Source organism: Chinchilla lanigera, unplaced genomic scaffold, assembly GCF_000276665.1.
Source record: "Chinchilla lanigera isolate Chin_1 unplaced genomic scaffold, ChiLan1.0 scaffold00041, whole genome shotgun sequence".
NCBI lineage: Eukaryota > Metazoa > Chordata > Mammalia > Rodentia > Chinchillidae > Chinchilla > Chinchilla lanigera.
The window spans coordinates 16,675,938-16,694,877 of NW_004955442.1; the positions used below are offsets into that span (position 1 = coordinate 16,675,938).

General features: G+C 50.4%; 1 protein-coding gene across 2 annotated transcripts in view; it reads right to left on the bottom strand.

Moving 5' to 3' along the window:
• Window positions 1–2,198: 2,198 nt before the first annotated feature.
• Rab11fip3 (RAB11 family interacting protein 3 (class II)) overlaps window positions 2,199–18,940 on the bottom strand; it is a gene marked incomplete in the record, with an annotated part of 82,528 nt that continues 65,786 nt past the window's right edge. For both annotated transcript variants that reach the window (XM_013517819.1, XM_013517818.1), the window contains 9 exon segments: window positions 2,199–4,002; window positions 4,072–4,212; window positions 4,715–4,870; window positions 5,095–5,232; window positions 6,090–6,171; window positions 7,715–7,855; window positions 9,637–9,740; window positions 11,196–11,289; window positions 15,628–15,663. In XM_013517819.1, coding sequence (XP_013373273.1) covers window positions 3,889–4,002; window positions 4,072–4,212; window positions 4,715–4,870; window positions 5,095–5,232; window positions 6,090–6,171; window positions 7,715–7,855; window positions 9,637–9,740; window positions 11,196–11,289; window positions 15,628–15,663 — 1,006 coding nt within the window.

Here is an 18,940-nt window from a genome sequence, read left to right on the forward strand (position 1 = left end):
AAGATAAGGGACAGGGGTCTCTCCTTCATCTCTAGTCACTGTGTGGTCATCCTGAATGTTCTGATGCATTGCACAAGCAGAAAAGACTTTGGGTTATTGACTTTTTTGCAGGGAGAGGGGAGTACCAGGAATCAAACTCAGGGCCTTACGCTTGCCTGGCAGGCGCTGTGCTGCTGAGCTCAATCCCTGGCCCTTGGGTTATCAACTGTTGACTGTACCCTGCTCCCTGCCAGTGCAGTCCTGGTCAGAGGACACAACCCTGACATGTGGGCACACCCAGGTCAATACCAGAAGACAGGCTGGGGATGGGGGCGGGCAGCAGAGAGCCCTGAGGGTCAAGCAGCTCAGTCCTTGAGCCAACTTGGGGTCCAACCCTGTTCTAGGCTTTGGGCACAGAGCAGTAAAGAGACCAGAGGCAGAGTCAAGATTCTCATGGATGGGCACTTGGGAAGCTTGGTGTAACAGGCTTAAGATGGACAGGCTAGCTGCCATGATCCAGAGCTGATTTTATAAATTACTCTAGGACTATCTGCTTTGTAAACCACACACCTGAGTCAGAATAATCAGTGAACTCACAGGTTAAATGGGTAAGGTTCTTGGGTGAAGTTCCACTCCTCCATTGGGACTCCACTCTGTCTATAGACTGCTAGCAGGTGAAGGGACCTATGCTCTCTGGGAAGCTGCCTTGGGGGTCTAGCTAGATGGGGAAGTAACTTCCTAGCCTCGCTGCCAATAGGCTTTCTTCCAGAGGGGCAAAAATCACTGCTCTAGTTTGCTAAGCCCAAGCTTTATTTATGCTATTCTATCAGGTAGAATTGATTAAGCCTTGGAAGGTTCAAGCAGCGGTGCTGTACCAAGTCAGGAGCCAACTGTGGAGACAGGATCCACTTTGGGAGGGGCAGGTCAGCTGGATAGAGGTGTCAGTGTTTGCAAGCCCTGTGGCCAGCTGACTGCAGTGGGGTGAGGGTGAGAGGCTGGAGGGTCACCACCCAGGACAGACTTACTGGGATCACAAGGTTTCTTCTGGGAACGTCCCACTACAAGAAGCTCAGGCAGCCCTTCTGGGAATGTTTTCCCTAACAATGAATGCCTTGTCCTTCCTTGCCCCACACTATGTCCTAAATGGGGGACTGTGTCTTCCTTGGGGCAGAGACTCCATAGGGCCAGCCAGTGATCTCAGCATCTGCTGATGGGACTAGACTGTAGACAGGCCTCATATGCTTACAAGTGAAGTGAGTTAGGAGTTGCTAGGCCATGGTGGAAAGACCCCTTCTATGCTTCCAGCTTCTCCTAGGCAGACAGGCCTTGCAGGCACTAAGAAGATGCCCACAGACAGAGCCTGGGTTGATGGAAGGGCAAGCTATACCCATACAGGCAGAAACTCAGGACCAGACTTGTCTGTGCCCTGAGTTTCCCCTCAGTTCTACCCACCAAGTTCCCAGGGCTCCTGGGCCAGACCCTGGTAAATGGAGCGTCTCTGCTGCTCTCCCTCAAGGACTAGATCTTACAGCAAGCCAGGCTCTGCCCACTACTATCAACTCTGAGCAGCCGCTGGAGCTGAGCAGTCAACAGACCTGTGTTCCCTTGGTCTGAGGATAACCAGCAGGCAGGCAGCTCAGTGTGAGAGGTATGAGAGAGGTACATAGGTTTGTGGGTTGCTGGGGTCACCTGAGCTGGGTATGTACCTTAAAAAGCTGATGTTTGGGCACTTTTGGACAATAACCTGCCCTTCCAATCACACGTGGTTTACTTCCCCTCAGAACTTGGTCATGCTGTCCCTGTGATTAGAGGGCTACCTGAATTCTTTAGCTGCCCATCAGCCCTTCTTTTTGGCTTTTGAGCCATCTATCCTTGGGCCTCTGCCGTCTATGTGTTGACCACTCCTGGATGTGCTGCCTCCCACTCACTACCCTGCACAGCCCCAACCCTTTTTTTATGCCTAACAACACGATGTATATCATATATCACAGAGAGCAGAGTCTTGTGCCCAAGACTTGTGGCACACACCCACTTCCTACACTGGTGGCCCAGGTTATCAGTCCTGGCGCCTCAGGAAGGGGCCTGCCCTGACCAAGCTAAAGCCAAGATGGTCTCCATGAATCTAAGCTCAGAATCATGTCCTAGATCCCTGGGGAAAGCAGGGCCAAGATGCTGAGCATCCTACCCACCCCACCACCCTGTGGAGGAAGGAGTCAGCCTTTGTGTGTGTGGTAACAGCTTTAATCTGTGGTGGCCAACACATTGGGCAGGACCCTGCTGGCCTTCCATCCTCCTGTGTCCAAGCAGGAGGAATCATTTCTCAGGAGTTGATGCAGGCGCCACGTGCAAGTTGGTCATTGGTGTGTCTCTCAGTATCTCCTGGAAACTAGTGTTTACAGTCACAGCACTGCTGAGTGGGCAGCAGGACAGGCCATAGCCCGTGTTACAGGGCTGGGACCTGGGCACAGAAAGGCAGGGCTCCAGTATTTATATATTATACATATGTATATATATATATATATATATTTCATGTGTATACACAGATAGTTTTTCTCTGTGGAAAGTATTAAAAAATTGATCAACCTTCAATCTATAAAAAATACCTACTCTACATGATAGAAAAATCTCTCTTCCAAGTTTACACTGATTTACACCCAAGGCTTTCCCCAGAATGTACAACACGAGGCAACATCTTAAATTGTAGTGTAGAAGGGCCACGTGGAGGGATGCAGGGCAGCACGCATACGCTCACACTTGTGTGCACACTCATGCACGCGCGCACACACACACACACAGTGGGGTGGCCAGTCTTTGTGACGGGTCTTGGTCTACCTGGGAATACCCAGGGGGCTCCCAGGCCCAGGGAAGGCCCAGTAGCTGTGAGGTGGCACTGCCCACTTACATGGGGCAGGCACTGTGCAGGAAGGCCACCCAGTACTCCTGTGCCTGGAGAGAGCAGCCCTGCCCACACTGCTGCAGGATGTAACCCAGAGAAGAATGAAACTTCAAGTCAGACGCCCAGAAGGAACCAGAAGGAAACATGGTTCCAGATACTTGGACTCTAGCATGGGAAATGTGGACTTCATCCAGGGCAGTGACGGTCTGCCTAGGGAGGGCGTGGACTCCAGGAGGCCAGAGCAGGTCATACCTACAAAGCAGTGACCTGTGTAGTTAGAGGGGCCAGCAGTGTCCACCCCATTCAGGGAGTGAGTTCCACACAGTCAAGATCTCAAGTCCTACTATCAGAGCAAAGAGTCCTAGTGCGCTTCTGCCGCCCACAAAGCCCCTGAAATTACCAGAATGAGTCAGGGCATAGGGTGGCTGTGTGGCTTGGAGGCCCCTGGTCCTGAAGCTAGGCAAAGGTGGCCATCTGGGTGATGGCATGAGCCACTCAGGGAGAGCTAGGGGGCCTATGGTTCCCAGCCAGACCTACACATATCAGCCTTCCTTCCTAGCCCTCCCATACCACCATGTCCCATGGGAGGGTCCAGGACTTGGACAACATTCAGGAGTGGCTGGGATGGGGTGGCACCATGTGAGGGCGTTTGTGTGAGCAGTTGCAGCCCTGACAGAGACCCGTTTTCTTCCTTTCTGCCTGACAGGACTACATGGAGGGAAGAGGGGTCTGCTGCACGGGAGTCGGAGGGCTCACCCAGCCTGACAGGCTGTCCTGAACTCTGCACACAGCTTAAGAGCCTATCCCTGATGAGCAGACACGGCAACTTGGGGTGGGGAGGACGTGCCACAATCCTTGCCTGCTGTGGGCTCTGTCCCAGAGGTTCCCCTTCTTCCCTTCCCCATTCCCTAAGGGTCCTGCATGCCCTGGGTTTGGCAGGCTGGGGGCCTGCTGGTCTCGGCTCCTTATGGTGTGGCGGGGCACTCGGGATGCCCGGACTGGGCTCTGCTGCCCTACTTGACCTCCAGGATGGATGGGTTGGTCTCCATGATGGCCACAATGATCCTGTCAATGTAGTCCTGTAGGCGGAAGTTGATCTCCTCCTGCTTCTGGATGGCTTCCATGAGCTATGGCGAGAGCAAGGGGTTGGTGTCGGGCACAGAGACCTTGGGGCACAGGCAGGAGGAGAATACTACCTCATCGCGGGAGACTGAGCTGATCTCTGCAGCCAAGGACTCAGAGAAGGCTGTGGAGAATAGACTCCTGGCACCCTGGATGCTGAGAGTGATGATCTGCCCATTCAGCTCATCGTTCTGCTCCTTCAGGCTGCGGTTGTCCTAGGGATCACAGGAGCATTATCATGCTGGGCCAGGACAAGGAACCTGCAGCTCAGCTCCTCTCTCAGGCCAGCTGTTATGGTTTAGATCTAAAATGTATCCCAAAACGCTTGTGTTCACAGGTGGGGCTTTTGGAGGGTGATTGGATCATGGATGTGCTATATTCATCTGTGGATTAATCCATTCATGAGTTTATTTGTTGGTAGGGGGTGTGGCCTGGTTGGAGAGATGGATCACTGGAGGTCACTAGAAGGTCATATTCATGTCCCTGGCTCCTCCTGTCTCTCTCTGCTTCCTGGTTGCTGTGCAGCAGCTTTCTCCTGCCACGCCCTTCCACCATGCTACTTCTGCTTTGGGGACGGCTAACCATGGACTGAATTCCCGGAAAATTGAGCTAAATTGAATCTCTTTAAGCTGTGGGTGTCCGGTATTTTGTCCTAGTGTTTGGAATGTTGGTACTCTAGCCTTTGGGAAGCTTCTGTGGGTCTAGACTGAGCCATACCTGCTTGAGCCTGCGGACCTCCTGCTCCAGCTCACTCTCCCTGGTGCGGCTGTGGTACTCCTGCAACCCCATGCTGCTACTGCGGCCTCGCCTCTGTTCAGCCTCCAGCCGGAGGAGCTGCAGGTGCTCCAGCTGCTTACGGAGGTCCTCAATTAGCTGTGAAGGAAGCACAAGGCAACCACCTGTTAAGTCAGCCTGGCCATGTTCTCCTGAGACGTCACTAGCCCATGGGCCAAGAGGTCATCAAGCACCAGCAGCCCTGCTGACAGTGATAGCTAAAAGCCTTTGTCTAGGAGACAAAGGCTCCTCTGGCCTTCCCCAGCAGTAGGCTGCACTGGGGAGGGTATGGGTATAGGAAAGGGACAGTTAGTCCTGCTCACCTCCTGGGTTGCCTCCTTGTCCCTCTGGAACTGGTGGCGCTCATGGCTCAGCCTGTCCCCCATCTTCCTCTTGTTCTCTTGCTCCTCATTGAGCCGCAGGGTTAATCCTTCAATCTCATCCAGGAGCTTCTGCTTCTCCTACAAAAATAAGGCCCGTGTGGACATGGCACCTCCAGCCAGCACATACAGCTCAACTCTGAAGCTCGTCCCTGAGACTAATGCCAAGTCCAGTGACACTGACTGGGAGTGTGTCTAAGCCTTCCTGTTAGGGTGCCCTGTCTCATGGCCAAGGTACACACAGGCCACAACAGCTGTTTCTCAAAAGGGTGGGGCAAAAGGATAGGACTTGATCTGTATTTCTTTTGGCGGGGGAAACAGAAATTGAATTTAGGATCTCATGCTTGTCAGGCAGCTGCTGCACTACTGAGCTATATCCCCAGCTTTTTGTGTACATTTCTGGTCTGACACCTGTAGCTTACAAGAGCCATAGCTCACATGGCCTCGGAATATCTTCTGGTTTCATAGCTCCCTAGGGTTACTTGATGAGGAAGGAAAGAAGAGGGGCCTCTAGTGTGTAGCCAGGATGCAGGGCCCAGGTTGTTGCCTCTACCCACAAATTTGTAGGAGTAGGCCAAGTAGAGGCCACCATAGTCTGCTGTGCAAGGATTCAAACCTCTGGATTCAAACCATGGGGTCAATCTTAATGTGGACTTTGGGGCTTATGGAGTCCACTGGAGGCTGGGTTGAGCCCAGTGCCCTCTGACAAAGGGATGACTCCTTCACACCTGATTACAGCAGGGCCAGCTGCTGTCATCCTACCCCTAGGAGTAACTGTCCAGCTCCTTTGCCAACTCGTAAGAGAACATCTTCACAGTCAGTGTGAATAACAGAAGGCACAAGAAAGCCTGTGCTCAGGAGAGCTGGAGACTGACCCTAGCACCAACGGGTGGAAATGCCCTGGCCCTGCCAGTCACAGCCTGTAGTTGCCATCTCACCTCTTCCAGACGCTCAATGTTGGCCTTCAGACAGGGCGTGCAGGACCGTAGCTCACTATTCTCCTCATCCAGCTGCTGCAACCTGGGACATGAGGACAAGGCTGGAACCTGCTCTCTCAAAACTGTGGCTCTGCACAGTAAGGAAGGCCTAGTGTCGGGAGGAACCCTCCTGAGACCTGCTTTGGACCTAAACGCTCACACAAGTCTTCACCCCATATGAGTGCTCCAGGCCAAAGCTTTTCTATAACCCATGCCAGCTGTTAAATACATTTGGGGTTGGGGATACTTTAGGTTCACAGAACAGTTGCAGACAGTGTAATATCCCCAGGGCCTCCCTTATTTCCTTTTCCTCGTGTCATCACTGCCCACCACTATGGTGGAGTCTTCTCATCAAGCACACACTATTAGCAAACTGCACACTGCAGATTTTCCACCAAACCGCAGGATCCCACCAGGGACTCAGAGCATCAGCCTTTATGTCTCCTATGTTACCTGATTTGTGGATCTCGCAGACCATCCTACTTTCAGCCAGCCCTGGCCATGTGTCCTGTATAATGCCCCTCAGATTGGCTCTGTCAGATGTTTTCTCATGGTTAGATGAGGCAATGGGCTTGGGGAAGACCCCACCTTGGTGTAGGGCCTTCTTGTCACACCTTACCTGACACCCACAGGACTCACAGGTCAGCTGGTTAAGCTGTGTCTCCCAGGTATCGTTGCTGTCCAGTCACAGCTTCCTAGCCATTCTGCTGGCCCCGAGTCCAGCCTCTAGGGGAGGGGAAGCCTGGCCACCTCCTGGAGGGGTATCTACAGATACTTCCTGGAATTCTTATAAAGACTGTGTCTTCTCCATCTACTTACCGACTACCCATCTATGTCACTGAGGACTCTTGCATTAGTAGTTACACCATGCGTGATACTCCCCTTTGGCACTGTCTTGGGCTGGTCCCACTCAGGTCTTAGGAGCTCTTACAACTGGCCCCAGTGTCCCTGACACAAGCATCAATGTGTGTGGACATCTCAATTATCTGATGACTTCTCTTCAGTGTGTTTGTAAATTTATCAAGTATCTACAGTGTCAGTTCCAAGTAAGCACAAAAGCAATTCCGTAAAATTTCCTTTAGAGTTGCTTTCTCTTTTTTTTGAGACAGACTCTCACTATCCAGCCCAGGCTGCCCTCTAATTCCTTGATTCCTTCACTCAAGTGATCTTCCTGCCTCAGCCTTCTGAATAGCTGGGGCCACAGGCATCCCCCAGTGCACTTGGATGAGACAACTATGTGATGGGGGACACGGACAGGATAGACTTGCAGAGGCAAGAGTCAGCCTCTGAGGCTGGGCGTGGTGGCACACGCCTGTAATCCCAGCACTTGGGAGGCTGAGGCAGGAGGATTGTTGCAAGTTCGAGACCAGCCTGGGCTACAAAGTGAGGTCATGGCCAGCCTGAACTGCATAGAAAGACCCTGTCTCAAAAAGACAAAAAAAAAAAAAAAAAAAAAAAAAGAGTCAGCCTCTGGACATAGGTCTCATGGCCTATATTCTCTTTAAGAAGAATTCTCAAGTTCTCTCCACTTGGGTTTCCCCCTTTTTCCCTACATGTTGCATCTTTTGGGATTCTCTATTGCCTACCTAGCCTGCAGGTTCTCAATCTCGATGCTCTTCTCTCGCTCCATCTTACACAGAAGTTCTTTCTGCTTTCTGGCCTCTTCTAGTACCATTTCGCGGGCTCTCAGCTCCTGTTCCTTCAGCTGCTCCTCCAAGGCATTGGCTCTAAAGGCAAAGAGGAGGAGACAAGGGTGTCTACTATGCCCACCATGTGCTGAAACACTACACTGATACTGGGTGCTGCCCACTGCAGCCAGGTTGGCCTAGACATCAGAGCTAGGGAAAAGCCAGAAAGCATTTTAGGTGCAAGAGCCACAGAACTCTGCAGAAAGGGAATGTGACAGCTAAATTTAGCAATCTTGTAGTGTGGATAACTGATGAGTGAATAACTCCTGATGAAAATGGAACCTCCATATTCAGTTCAGGACACAACCCTCTCTGGAGACACAAGACACACTTAATATGCCATGGAACCCAAGCCCTTCAGGAGCATGGCTAGCCCCCCAACTTGGCAGCAGGAGCTGGTGGCAGATATATCCCCATTGGGGATCCTGAGGAGTGGGCAGCGCCAAGTCAAGACCTATATTCCACAAGACAACTACTTATTTCTATAATGTTGAAATGATACGCAGCTTGGTGCAGAGGCTCTGACTCTCACAGAGCTGCTGAACTGGAGGACAGTCAGGAACATCAGCCTCATGCAGAGGGAGACACCTTGCTTCAGGACTGCTGGGTCACCAAGGGAACACTTGCTACAAGCACAAGTACATGCGGCCTTTGTCCAGAGCCATTCAGAGCCTTCTGCAACCACATACTGAGAAAACAGGCTCAGAGGTACAAATCCCTGGCCTGAGGCTAGGCTGTGGCAAAGCCAGCATGTGGCCCAAACAATCTGGTGAGCACAGCAGCTCCAGGCAAAGAATCTCTCCCATGGATTCCACAAGTGCCACTCCACTGCCCCTGCCCCAACAGTGGATTCTCTCAGAACTAAGATCCTCTATGCTGTGCATGAGAAACATTACTGTGAACATGTACATCTGGCTGAGGAATGCAGAAAAGTCTGCATCAGAAGGGAACTTGTCCCTTCCTCTCTTCAAACCCAGCAGCTGTGCTTCATTTCCTTTTTAGCAACCCTACCCGGGCATGACTAGGCTGCGGATCCTAGCTCTTGCGCAGTGTGCCTTTCTGCTAAGTGACTTCCATAGCCAGGAATCCTCACGGATAAACTCTGCCCTACACAGGTGCTCCCTAACCTGCTCTTCTAGTGCAGGGCTCTGCCCTTACCCCCAAAGCTCTCCTCCCATCTCCAAGGCCCTAGCATAATCTAAGCTCCCCATACCTCTGTTTCACTATTTGAAATGGAGACAGTATCTGCTTCTGGGGTGACAATATTGTGAGTGAGACCACAGATGAGATGTGCAAAGTGTAGCCACCATCTTGAAACAACATGCCCCAACCCAGGGATCAGTGCTATGAGGGAGGGGCTCAGAAGTGGAGCATAAGCTGGAGCCCCTAATGCTGTTAACCAGTTGCAGATGGATGCTGGGCCAGCCCCAGGAAGGCTCCCAAGTTCTCCAGAAACTTACCTAGTGAGACTCCATGTACAGACACCCACTGTGAGCTGAGGAATATATTTTTTCTTGGGTTTGTTCTCGTCCTGGCAGTCAAACCCATGGCCCAGCCTGCCATGCACACTGGTTGTCTCCCACACCCATGCCGTAGTCCTTCCTGTGGTTTTAATCTGTACTCCCCAATGGCCCCTAGGCTGAGCTTTGTGTTGTGTGGGCATGAGCAAAGGGGCTACCTTTCCCTTGCTCCTCTGGGGTCCTCTCTGTGTGTAGGCCAGAGACCTGCAGGGGACAGTACTCAAATAAGAGTCTTAAGTCAGCCTGCCCAGCCAGCACCTGAATGGATGTGCCATTCCAGGTGACCAGGACCCTGCTCACCTGTGTACCAGCTGGAGGTTCTCCTGCCTCAGCCTGCTGTGCTGCTCTCCTGCGGCCATGCTGTCCTTCTCCAGCTCTGACACCCGCCTCTCCAGGAAGACAACCTTGGTAATGAGACACAGCTTGAACATCAGGGAGGAGAGGGGCCCTTCCTTTGGAAGGAAGCATAGGACTCCACAGGTGCCCAGCTGAGCTGGGGCTGTATCTAGCCCTGGCTGAAGCTGCCCCGGAACCCCCCTCAGCTTTCCACTGGGTCACTCTGTTACCTCCACAGGACAAGAGGACATATTACAGGAGTTCTGAGTCCTGAAGGCCCAAAAGCAGCCTTCTGACTATACACGGGGCCCTGAGGCTCACACTCCATGACACAAGTGGGGCCCCTCTTCTGCCCCACGTAGCCCATGGAGGAGATCCAGGTTCCTGGGGACATAAGTGACAGAAAAGCCCATTTCTTAACCCCTCTCTCTTCAAGGGGTTCATGCAAGAAGGGAGACAGAGAGCATAAAGGCAGAAGGAGGAAAGAAGGCAGAGGAGGAGGAGCACAGACTTGGGCTGCAGAGTGCAGATACAGAGATGCCATGGAGGCATGATAGAGGAGGGGGCACAGATGTGCAGAAGGTGGCAGGAGAGATGGGATGTGGGAGAGGGTGGAGACAGAGTGCAGGATGATGTAGGAGAGATGTGGTGCAGGAAGAGTAGAGACGGGGTGTAGTAGAGGGTAGAGACAGGGTATGGGGGTAGAGACAGGATTGGGAGGGAAGATGGGGTACAGGAACAAGCAGAGACAAATGTGGGGGTGGGAAAAGATGGGGTGCAGGAGAGGAAGGAGATGGTGTAGCAGGAGGCAGAGACAAGGTGCAGGAAGGGGTTGAGCTAGGGTACAGGAGGGGCTAAGGGAGATGAAGTGAGGGGAAAATGGGGTATATGTGCAGACATGGGGGTATGGGGAGGCCAGTGGCATTGTTGCCCCTCCCCTTGGGCTCAGGCTGACCTTGGGAAGCAGGGGTTTTGAGCTTTATAGTTCCGTGTTCTGTACCATGACATCTCAACAAGCCTCTCAGGAAACAGCCTGGGACTCGGCATGGCTGGCCCTGTGGCCACTGCAGGCCAAACACCCAGGTCTTTCTTCATGGGCCCTAGTAAGATGAATCTCTGGGCATCCCTGCTACTGTCCCCTGGGCTGTCTCCGTGCACACAGGCACCCATGTAGTATCTGCAATCCCAGCTCCCACACTTCAGCTTCAGTTCTTTCTCCTGCTCTGTCTGCTTCCATAACATTCTCTTCATCCCATAGCCCCTGGACCCCTGAGGGAACTTGGTGAGGAATGTCAAGGCTGGGTGGTCCATGTAATTACTCCTAGTGACACCACTGCCAACTTCTGTTGGACTGTCCAGACAGCATTCCCCAAGTGCCAGGATGAAGCCAGGTGTCCTTTCAGCCACCAAGCGCCCATGGAGAACAAGGCAGCACATCTGGGGACAGCCTCAGACTCTGGCTGCAGTTGGTTTATACTGCCCATAACCTGCTCCTGGCTCAGTCCTCAGCACCCAGTGCCTACCTTGTCAGCAATGTCCTCCTCTGGGCCCTCCACAGGTTCTGATGGAGTGTCCTCCAGGGCCTCCATGGTCAGGGCCCCTGACTGGTGCAGGTACCTGTGGAAAAGAATCAATAGCAGAGGGAAGAAGGGGAAAAACCAAATGGCAAGCTCTCCCAACACTAGCACTGCCAAATCCCTCTGAAAGGCAGACAGCAGCATGGCAGACACAGGCTCCTGGCTCCAAAGGCCGTGGTCTTCCTGATCAAAGCACAGAGCAAACAAGGTTCCTGGGCCAGTCACCTTTACTGAGGGGCTAGGAGGAGAACACAGCACTCTGGTCTCAGAATCCTACTGGCAGTCTTTGGAGCCTGAGAGAACATGACCTCTCTCCCTGCCAGCTGTGCTTGGAAGAGGGCACTTTGTACTTAAGTGCAATAAAACAACACTGTTCCTCACCGGGATAGGAAACTGACTGTGCTTTCACCAGAGACCTGTCAAACATTAATTCAGAATCCTGACTGCTGTTACATGACATCTACAGACCATTTTGATACTTGTGTCAAGTGCATACCCTGGGGCAGCAACACCTTATGATTTTTAGGAGAGATGTGGATCTAGGATTCCCACTTGGGTCACACCATGGTCACCTATAAAGCTTGGTTCAGCCATGCTTGGAAGCATCCAGATGTGGACATCCATCCTTGTAGCACCAGCCAGTGGGTAGGGTGCTACCAGCCCAAGGCTCTGGGACAAGTGGTCCTGAGGGCCTCACACTGTGGCCTCATGCAGGAACCATTCCTCCCTTTGGTGCCTCAGTAGGTCCCATTGTGTACCTGGACATAGTTCTAGCTAACCACCTTTGTTGTGGTGGGTCTCCATCAACACTACTTAGCAAAATTTTATAAAACCCTCAGAGTATCCATACAGATGTGTCAACAGCAAGCCTGCATGTTGAGTTCTTTTAAACCCTGGATCCTTGATACTGAGCTTTGCCTCAAGCCTACAACCTGACACTTACAGCTGTGTGACTTTGAGAAAGACTCATCTTCTCTGAGCCTCATTCACCTATAAAATGGGAAACTGCCAGCAATTACAAGGTTTAAACAAAGCCAAGTATATAAACAGCTTTGTGAAGGATGTAGCTCACACTACAAATTCAACTGAGTGCTAACAGTAATCAAATTGAAAATGTCTACTTCATCTTATCCATAAATGAAGCTGTTTCTTTTTTAGCACTGACTGTTTCTACATTTCTTTTTCATTCATAAATGTTCTAAGGAGAAAAGAAGCAGATGCCTCCACCCCTTCAACCACAAACCTGTGTAGGTAGATGCTTCCAGAAAGGGCTAGCTTTGGGGTTTTCTTGAATTCTCAAAAGTACTACCAGACAGCATGTTTTCAGGTGTTGCTGCTTTTAAACATCCAGGACCTCAATCTCAATGTGATCCCACTGCCAGTCCTGGAAGTGGTTCATTCTTGACTGCAAAAGCCACCCTGAGCAGGGGCTATGGCACTTCCAAAGGCTGACCCAGGAACAGGGAAGGTGTACCTGTCCCCAAGTGTCCAGCATATGGCCTGGCCTACCCTCTCAGAAGAATTCCCTCCCCAGCCTGAAAAGGGACTGTGGGAAGTGCTTGATCCATCCCAAAAAGAGGCAAATAAAATCTGGTAGGTGGACAAGTCCTGGGGCTCCTGAGATCCATCTTTTGCCTGGGGACTGGAGAGGTAATTTCATGCTAAAGATCCCACTGGTGCTTTTTCCTATCTTGGCTGAGCTAGCTCTGTCCCACTTGCCTCAGCAAGTGAGAGAGCCACTTCCACCTCCACCGACATGGAAGAAATAGGCTCAGGGAGGTTTGGGACACAGTCAGGCACAGAGCCACAGATGGCCACTGCAAAGTCTACCATCTCAGCCACAATACACATGCAAAAGGCTGAGAACTACACAAAGTGAAGTGTAACAGCTAATTTGTTTTCCCATACTCGTGATAGATTTAAGGGCAAATCAGCAGCAGATTAAAATTTGCATGTATATTTTTTTTAATAAATTTTATTTTTATTTTTATTTTTTTGGTATCAGGAATTGAACTCAGGACCTTGCACTGCCAGGCAGGCGCTTGTGCCGCTGAGCTATATCCCTGGCTCCTGCATGTTTATTTATATAGAGATGCCAATATACTGCAGAATAATCCTCTGCATTGTAAACCTTTACTACAAATACCTGCAGGTTGGGCTTTTTTTTTTTAATACCAAAGAGTGTCTGAAGAAAAACAAATTTTTGGAGTGTTATTTCAAATGATGGAGCCCTTTTCCAGCCAGCTCTTTGTTAGTGCTACAGGACTCCTCTCCAACTTGTTGGGGCCCTCTCTCCCCACTTTGGACAAGGTGTCTCCAGGCTTAAAGTCCCACGGACAAATGGCCAGTCCCAGAGTCTGTTCAGGCCCCAGGTGCAGGAGGATGAGGAGATGGCAAAGCTGTCTTTTCACCTTCTTCAGGGCCACTGCTTACTGCCTGTTTGGGTGAAAGGCTTTGATGACAATGAAAGGCCAGTTAAGCTGTGATAGGCGCTGAAACATCAGCTGAGAGTAATGTCACTTTCCCAAGAGTTTGATTCCCTTCTTAAAGGGATGAAGGAAACAACAACCAGAGAAGATGGAATGCAGGCCCTGACCTCTGCCTTCCCCAGACTCCAAGCCTTCAGGGGCCACAAGAAGCTCCAGAATGAGAAGAGGGAGGCAGGGACATAAAGAAAGCAAGCCAGCTCCAGAACTAATGGATGCCAGTTTCCAGGTAGAGAGGCTGTTTCTTCATTTTGCTCATCATGAATAATGGAAAAAAAAAAGAAGACTCATCATAAAATTGCTGAACTTGAAGGACAAAGAAAACATCTCAATAGCTTCTAGAAAGGGAAAAACAGTCACAAAGTAACAAAAATCAGCCAGGCATGGTGGTATATACCTGTAATACCAATACTTGGGAGGCTGAGGCAGGATCACCACAAGTGAAGCCAGCCTGGGATACCTAGTGAGTTCAAAGCCAACCTGAATTACATGGCAAGACTCTGCCTCAAAAATCAAACAGAAAAGTACAAAAATCAAAGACCATTAATCAAATACCTTAGAAGCAACCCTAGTTAGTACCAGAAGGCATAAGCAACACCTTTAAACATTCCCAGCATTCAGCAGGCTGAGGCAGGAGGATTGCAGGTGGGAAATCACCCACAATCCAGCACTCTACACCAATCATAGGACAAGAGCAAAATCACTACAAGGTCTTGGGAATGTAGGTCTTGGCACCTCTTTTCTCAAGAAGCTAGAGGCAGATGTGCAAAATGGAAATAAATGGGAAAGAAGAGAGACAGAAAGCTAGATGAACCAATCCTCAAAACAAAGGAACTTACAGAATGTAGGAGAGAATCACCTAAAATCACAGCGATGAAGCCTAGAGACACTGTCTGAAGAGAGTGGGGCTCAGAGGGAATGTTCCCAAGGAAGAGTCCAATGGTCTCAGCAGAGGGCTGGGCATGGAGGTGGGATGGCAATTCAGAATACTAAGAAAATAAGCTGAACATGGTGGTGAATGCCTGAAATGCCAGCACTCTGGAAGTTGAGGCAGGAGGATTGCCACAAATCCAAGGGCAGCCTGGGCTACACAGTGAATTCAAGGCCAGCCTGAACTACAAGCCAAGACCCTGTCTTGAAAAAACAGAAAACAGGGCTGGGAATATAGCTCAGTGGCATAAGCGCCTGCCTGGCAAGCGTGAGGTCATGAGTTTGATTCCCAGCACCAAAAAAAAACAAAAAAAAACAAAAAAGATGAAGCAAATAAAACTATGATGCCAATCACCAACTGCAGCAGCAGCAAATGCTTGTCAAAAGAAAGACATACAGCAGAACAAGGCCAGGCCCTGGGAAAGGTATCCTTGATTCAATAAAGACTGTCACAGCACTGACCTAGCGAGGTGATGTGCCATCAACTTCACAGCAAAAACCAATAGCACCAAAGCTGAAAGCTAGCTTCCAGGACTCCAAGTAAGGCCAACCTTTCACCTTGGCTCACCACGGGGCCTACTGGCTGGGAAGTACGCAAATTAGGCAGGAGGCTATCCAGACCCAGCTCTGAGCTGGCAGGCCCTTTGCTAGGTCTTTCTCCTTGTAGTGACCTACAGCATATATAGGATACTCCAGCCCCCTCCCAGCCACTGCAGGACACAGAGTAGCAGGGGATGTCAAAAACTTCCCAGTCCCAGTCCAGGCCCAACCCGCAGCCCTGGAAATTCCCCGCAAATCCCATCCCCTCAAATTACTGTTTCTACCCCAAACAACAGAAAGTAACTTTTAAAAGTTTTTATGAATGCCTTGGAAAAGATTATAAAATGTTTTTTTTAATAAAAAAACTATGACTACCAATACATTTCAGAACATTTTCAGCAAGTGATTGAAGCTTTGCCTACCTTGCCACCTTCCTGCTGGAGAGCCGCTTGGCTGGGCTGTGCAAAAAACCAAACAAACAGGAAAATCATGTCAGGGAGCAGAGGGACAAGAGGAAGCAGGAAGTTTGGGCTGAGGAGATAGTGGGGTGCAGGCATGCAGCCCCCTGGCCCACGCAAGCCCCATGCATAGAATACCCATTAAGCAAAGATGAGGCTACAATGCCTTTTGTCAAGGTCTCCAGCAAGTCTCCTTATTTCATCCCAAAGGTCCCTCAGATGAAGTAAACTAGACTGTAGTCCAGAGTTGATACCAGTACCTGCACCAGGCCATCTACAGGTCAGTGTCAAGTTTCAGATGCTTCTAAAGCCAGATTCATCCCTGTCCCTGACTCACACTTGACCATCGGAGGCCTCCAGTGAAACATGACATAGGTCTACCAGGAAGGTCTATCAGTTTTAACTTAGGCACTGACATTTCACATTCCTAACACCTGCACAGCATTCAGAAGACCCTTCCTGAAGCCCTTCCAGGGTGAGTGTGGTCAATTACACGGAGGATGCAGCCATCTGTGAAAGAAGGGCCACATGTACCTCCTCCTCTCATTACATTTTTTTTTTTTTTTTTGGCTTTTTTTTCTGGAGAGGGATGTTGTTTTGGGTTTTTTGGAGACAGAGTCTTGCAAGGTAGTTCTGGCTGGCCTTGAACTCACTATGTAGCTCAGGATGGCCTTGAACTCATAGTGATCCCCTATCTCAGCTGGGATTACCGGCATGTGCCACCACACATGGCCCATTCCTCTCTCACTTCTGAGTGTTACTTCTCTGCCAAACTATAAGCCTCAGGCTGAAAAAGACAACTTATGCACAAGAACCACTTGCCAGGAACTCACAGCCACTCCGGCCTGAATACTCTCCTCTGCCACTCAACTCAGAATCATCCTTCAGCTAGCTTCCTTTGGGAAAGTTCAAGTCCTGGCCAGAAAGGTTATTATTTTTTTTTTTTTTTGCAATGGGACATTCTGTCAGTAGAGGGTGCTGGAGAAATGGTGCAAGCTCCCCAAATGCTCTTTGCTGGTCCATAGACCAAGAGATCTCCTCATGGCCAGGCACACAGTCAACAGCACCAGAGGCCAGCAACTACCCCTCACAGTGCTAGGTAGAGTGCCTCTGCCCAGACCCTTCCCACTGAACGGCCTTCCAACCAGCCAGAGGGCAATTTTCCAGCAAGTTCTAAAATGTGGACCCTCAAGTCCTGATAGCCCAGTGCCCCCAGACATCTGTCACTCACTTGTGATCTGCAGTCCCTAACAGGGTACAAACCTTGCTCTAAGTGAGGGTAGCTTTCTCTGGAGCTTGGATCTCAGTCCTGCATGGTGGTTGCTCCTCATCACCCCTGAGTTCTTGCAGCTGGTGCCCTGTGCTCCAATCTCCCCTCCTCCTCCTCCTTCACACGTATTTTCCCTGACTGTATGGCCCCCTTTTGTAACAGGGTCCTGACTAGTCCTAGGTACCTTAATGCAAGTCTGACCACCACCTAGTATCACAGATACTCCCTAGAAGGACAGCTCAGACTGCTCAGCTCACTAGCTGACATCTCAGGGTCTGGATAGGTAATCCAGTGACATGTTTATAAAATGAAAACATGCCCCTGAGTAAGGTTCTATAACAGATTTTTTTTTTTAAACAGGAACTCTTAACATGCCTGGGAAATACTACAGATGACAATGTGTCCTGTGGTGACTAAACAGATGTCATCTGTGACATTAGAACTCTTGGACTTCTGGTGGGCTTGCTGGTGATGCTAAGTCATATCCTAATCCATTCTGTGCCCCTACAAGGCCCAGCAGAGGTGAAGCATGTGAAGAAATCACTTCCATGTCAAAATCTTCAGAGTGAGACAAGACACATGTCTCTTTTCATGACAGGCCTGCATTCATTTCCATCACTAGCCAGAGGGCAAGTCTGTACAGAAAGGACACAGCCCCTCTCAGCCAAGCTGAACCCCTCGCCAAGCACTGGACACAGATGAACTCACACAGCCGGTGTGGAATCACCAAGCATGAGGTAGAATCACCAAGAAGTCTCCAGGGACACCTTCCAAAGGCACTCTGGCTTCTCACCAGGCTCCCTGGAAACCAGCTGGATGGTTCCCCCCCAGACACACCTTCTGTACCTTACTGGTGCTGCCCAGAACACAGGAATGGTGAGTATCATGTGCCAGGACAGCTGGAGGCAGGACAGCAGTGCACAAAGCTGTAGTCCCACAGGGCAGAGAAGGGCAGATGCCCCAGAAGCCTGGAGAGCCCTCCAGTGTACTAAAACCCTCAGGACTGTGTGCCCTCTTCTGCCACTTTTCCAAACCCTCCCACCAGCCTAAAGGTCCTTCCTCCCAGAAACTGCCAGTTACCATCCTAAGCCCCGTAGCACTTGTGCCCAGCACAAGCCTGTGTGGCCACTTACTTCCTCTGCTTGGCTGGACTACTGGCGGAAGCTCCCCAGGGCCCACCTCTGCCCCAGACTCTTCTCAGAACAGCCCTTCCAGGAGACTGTTCATACCCCACACTAGAACAGCAAGATGCCTGGGGCATGTTAACGTGTGCAACAACCCAAAGATGTTTTCTATGAATGTGTTTATGAAGTTGTGGGGAATCAACAAAAGTAGTTCCTTGGAGCACTGAGCTAGGCTGGGGTGGCAATATAGAGAGAGGAAGCAAAGAGCTGAAATGTAACCACACCAGGAGAAAAAAGAATTAAGACAAGAACTAGCTGAGGGGAACAGTAGGCATAGCATTTAGATCAGTGCTACAAAGCTGGGCTCCACTGCAGCTGGGGTGACAAATCCCTTACAGAGCTTAGGACCCCAGAACACAAACTCCAATTAAACTAGCTTTCTAGAAATAGCTTATAAATCTGTTTTTATTTATGTATTTATTTATTTTTGTCTTTTTGAGACAGGGTCTCGCTATGTAGTTCAGGCTGGCCTTGAACTCACTTTGTAGCTGAGGCTGGTCTCGAACTCCAAATGATCCTCCTGCCTCAGCCTCCCAAGTGCTGGGATTACAGGCGTGTGCCACCACACCTGGCACAAATCTGGTTTTAAAGACCAATCTTTAAATTTCCCAATTTTATCTCACATGACAACTTGAAGAAATCTTTTAGTAAAATGCACGGAGTATCCCCTTTCACACCTGGGCTGTTTCTTCCAGCAGAGACAGCAGCTATCAAAGCTGCCACACTCATACTGCAGAGACAGAGCAGCAAGCACAGCTCATGCATGCAGGGAAGGCAGGGCCCAGGAAGAGTCCCACCCTCTGGGCACCCTACTTTGTGGGAA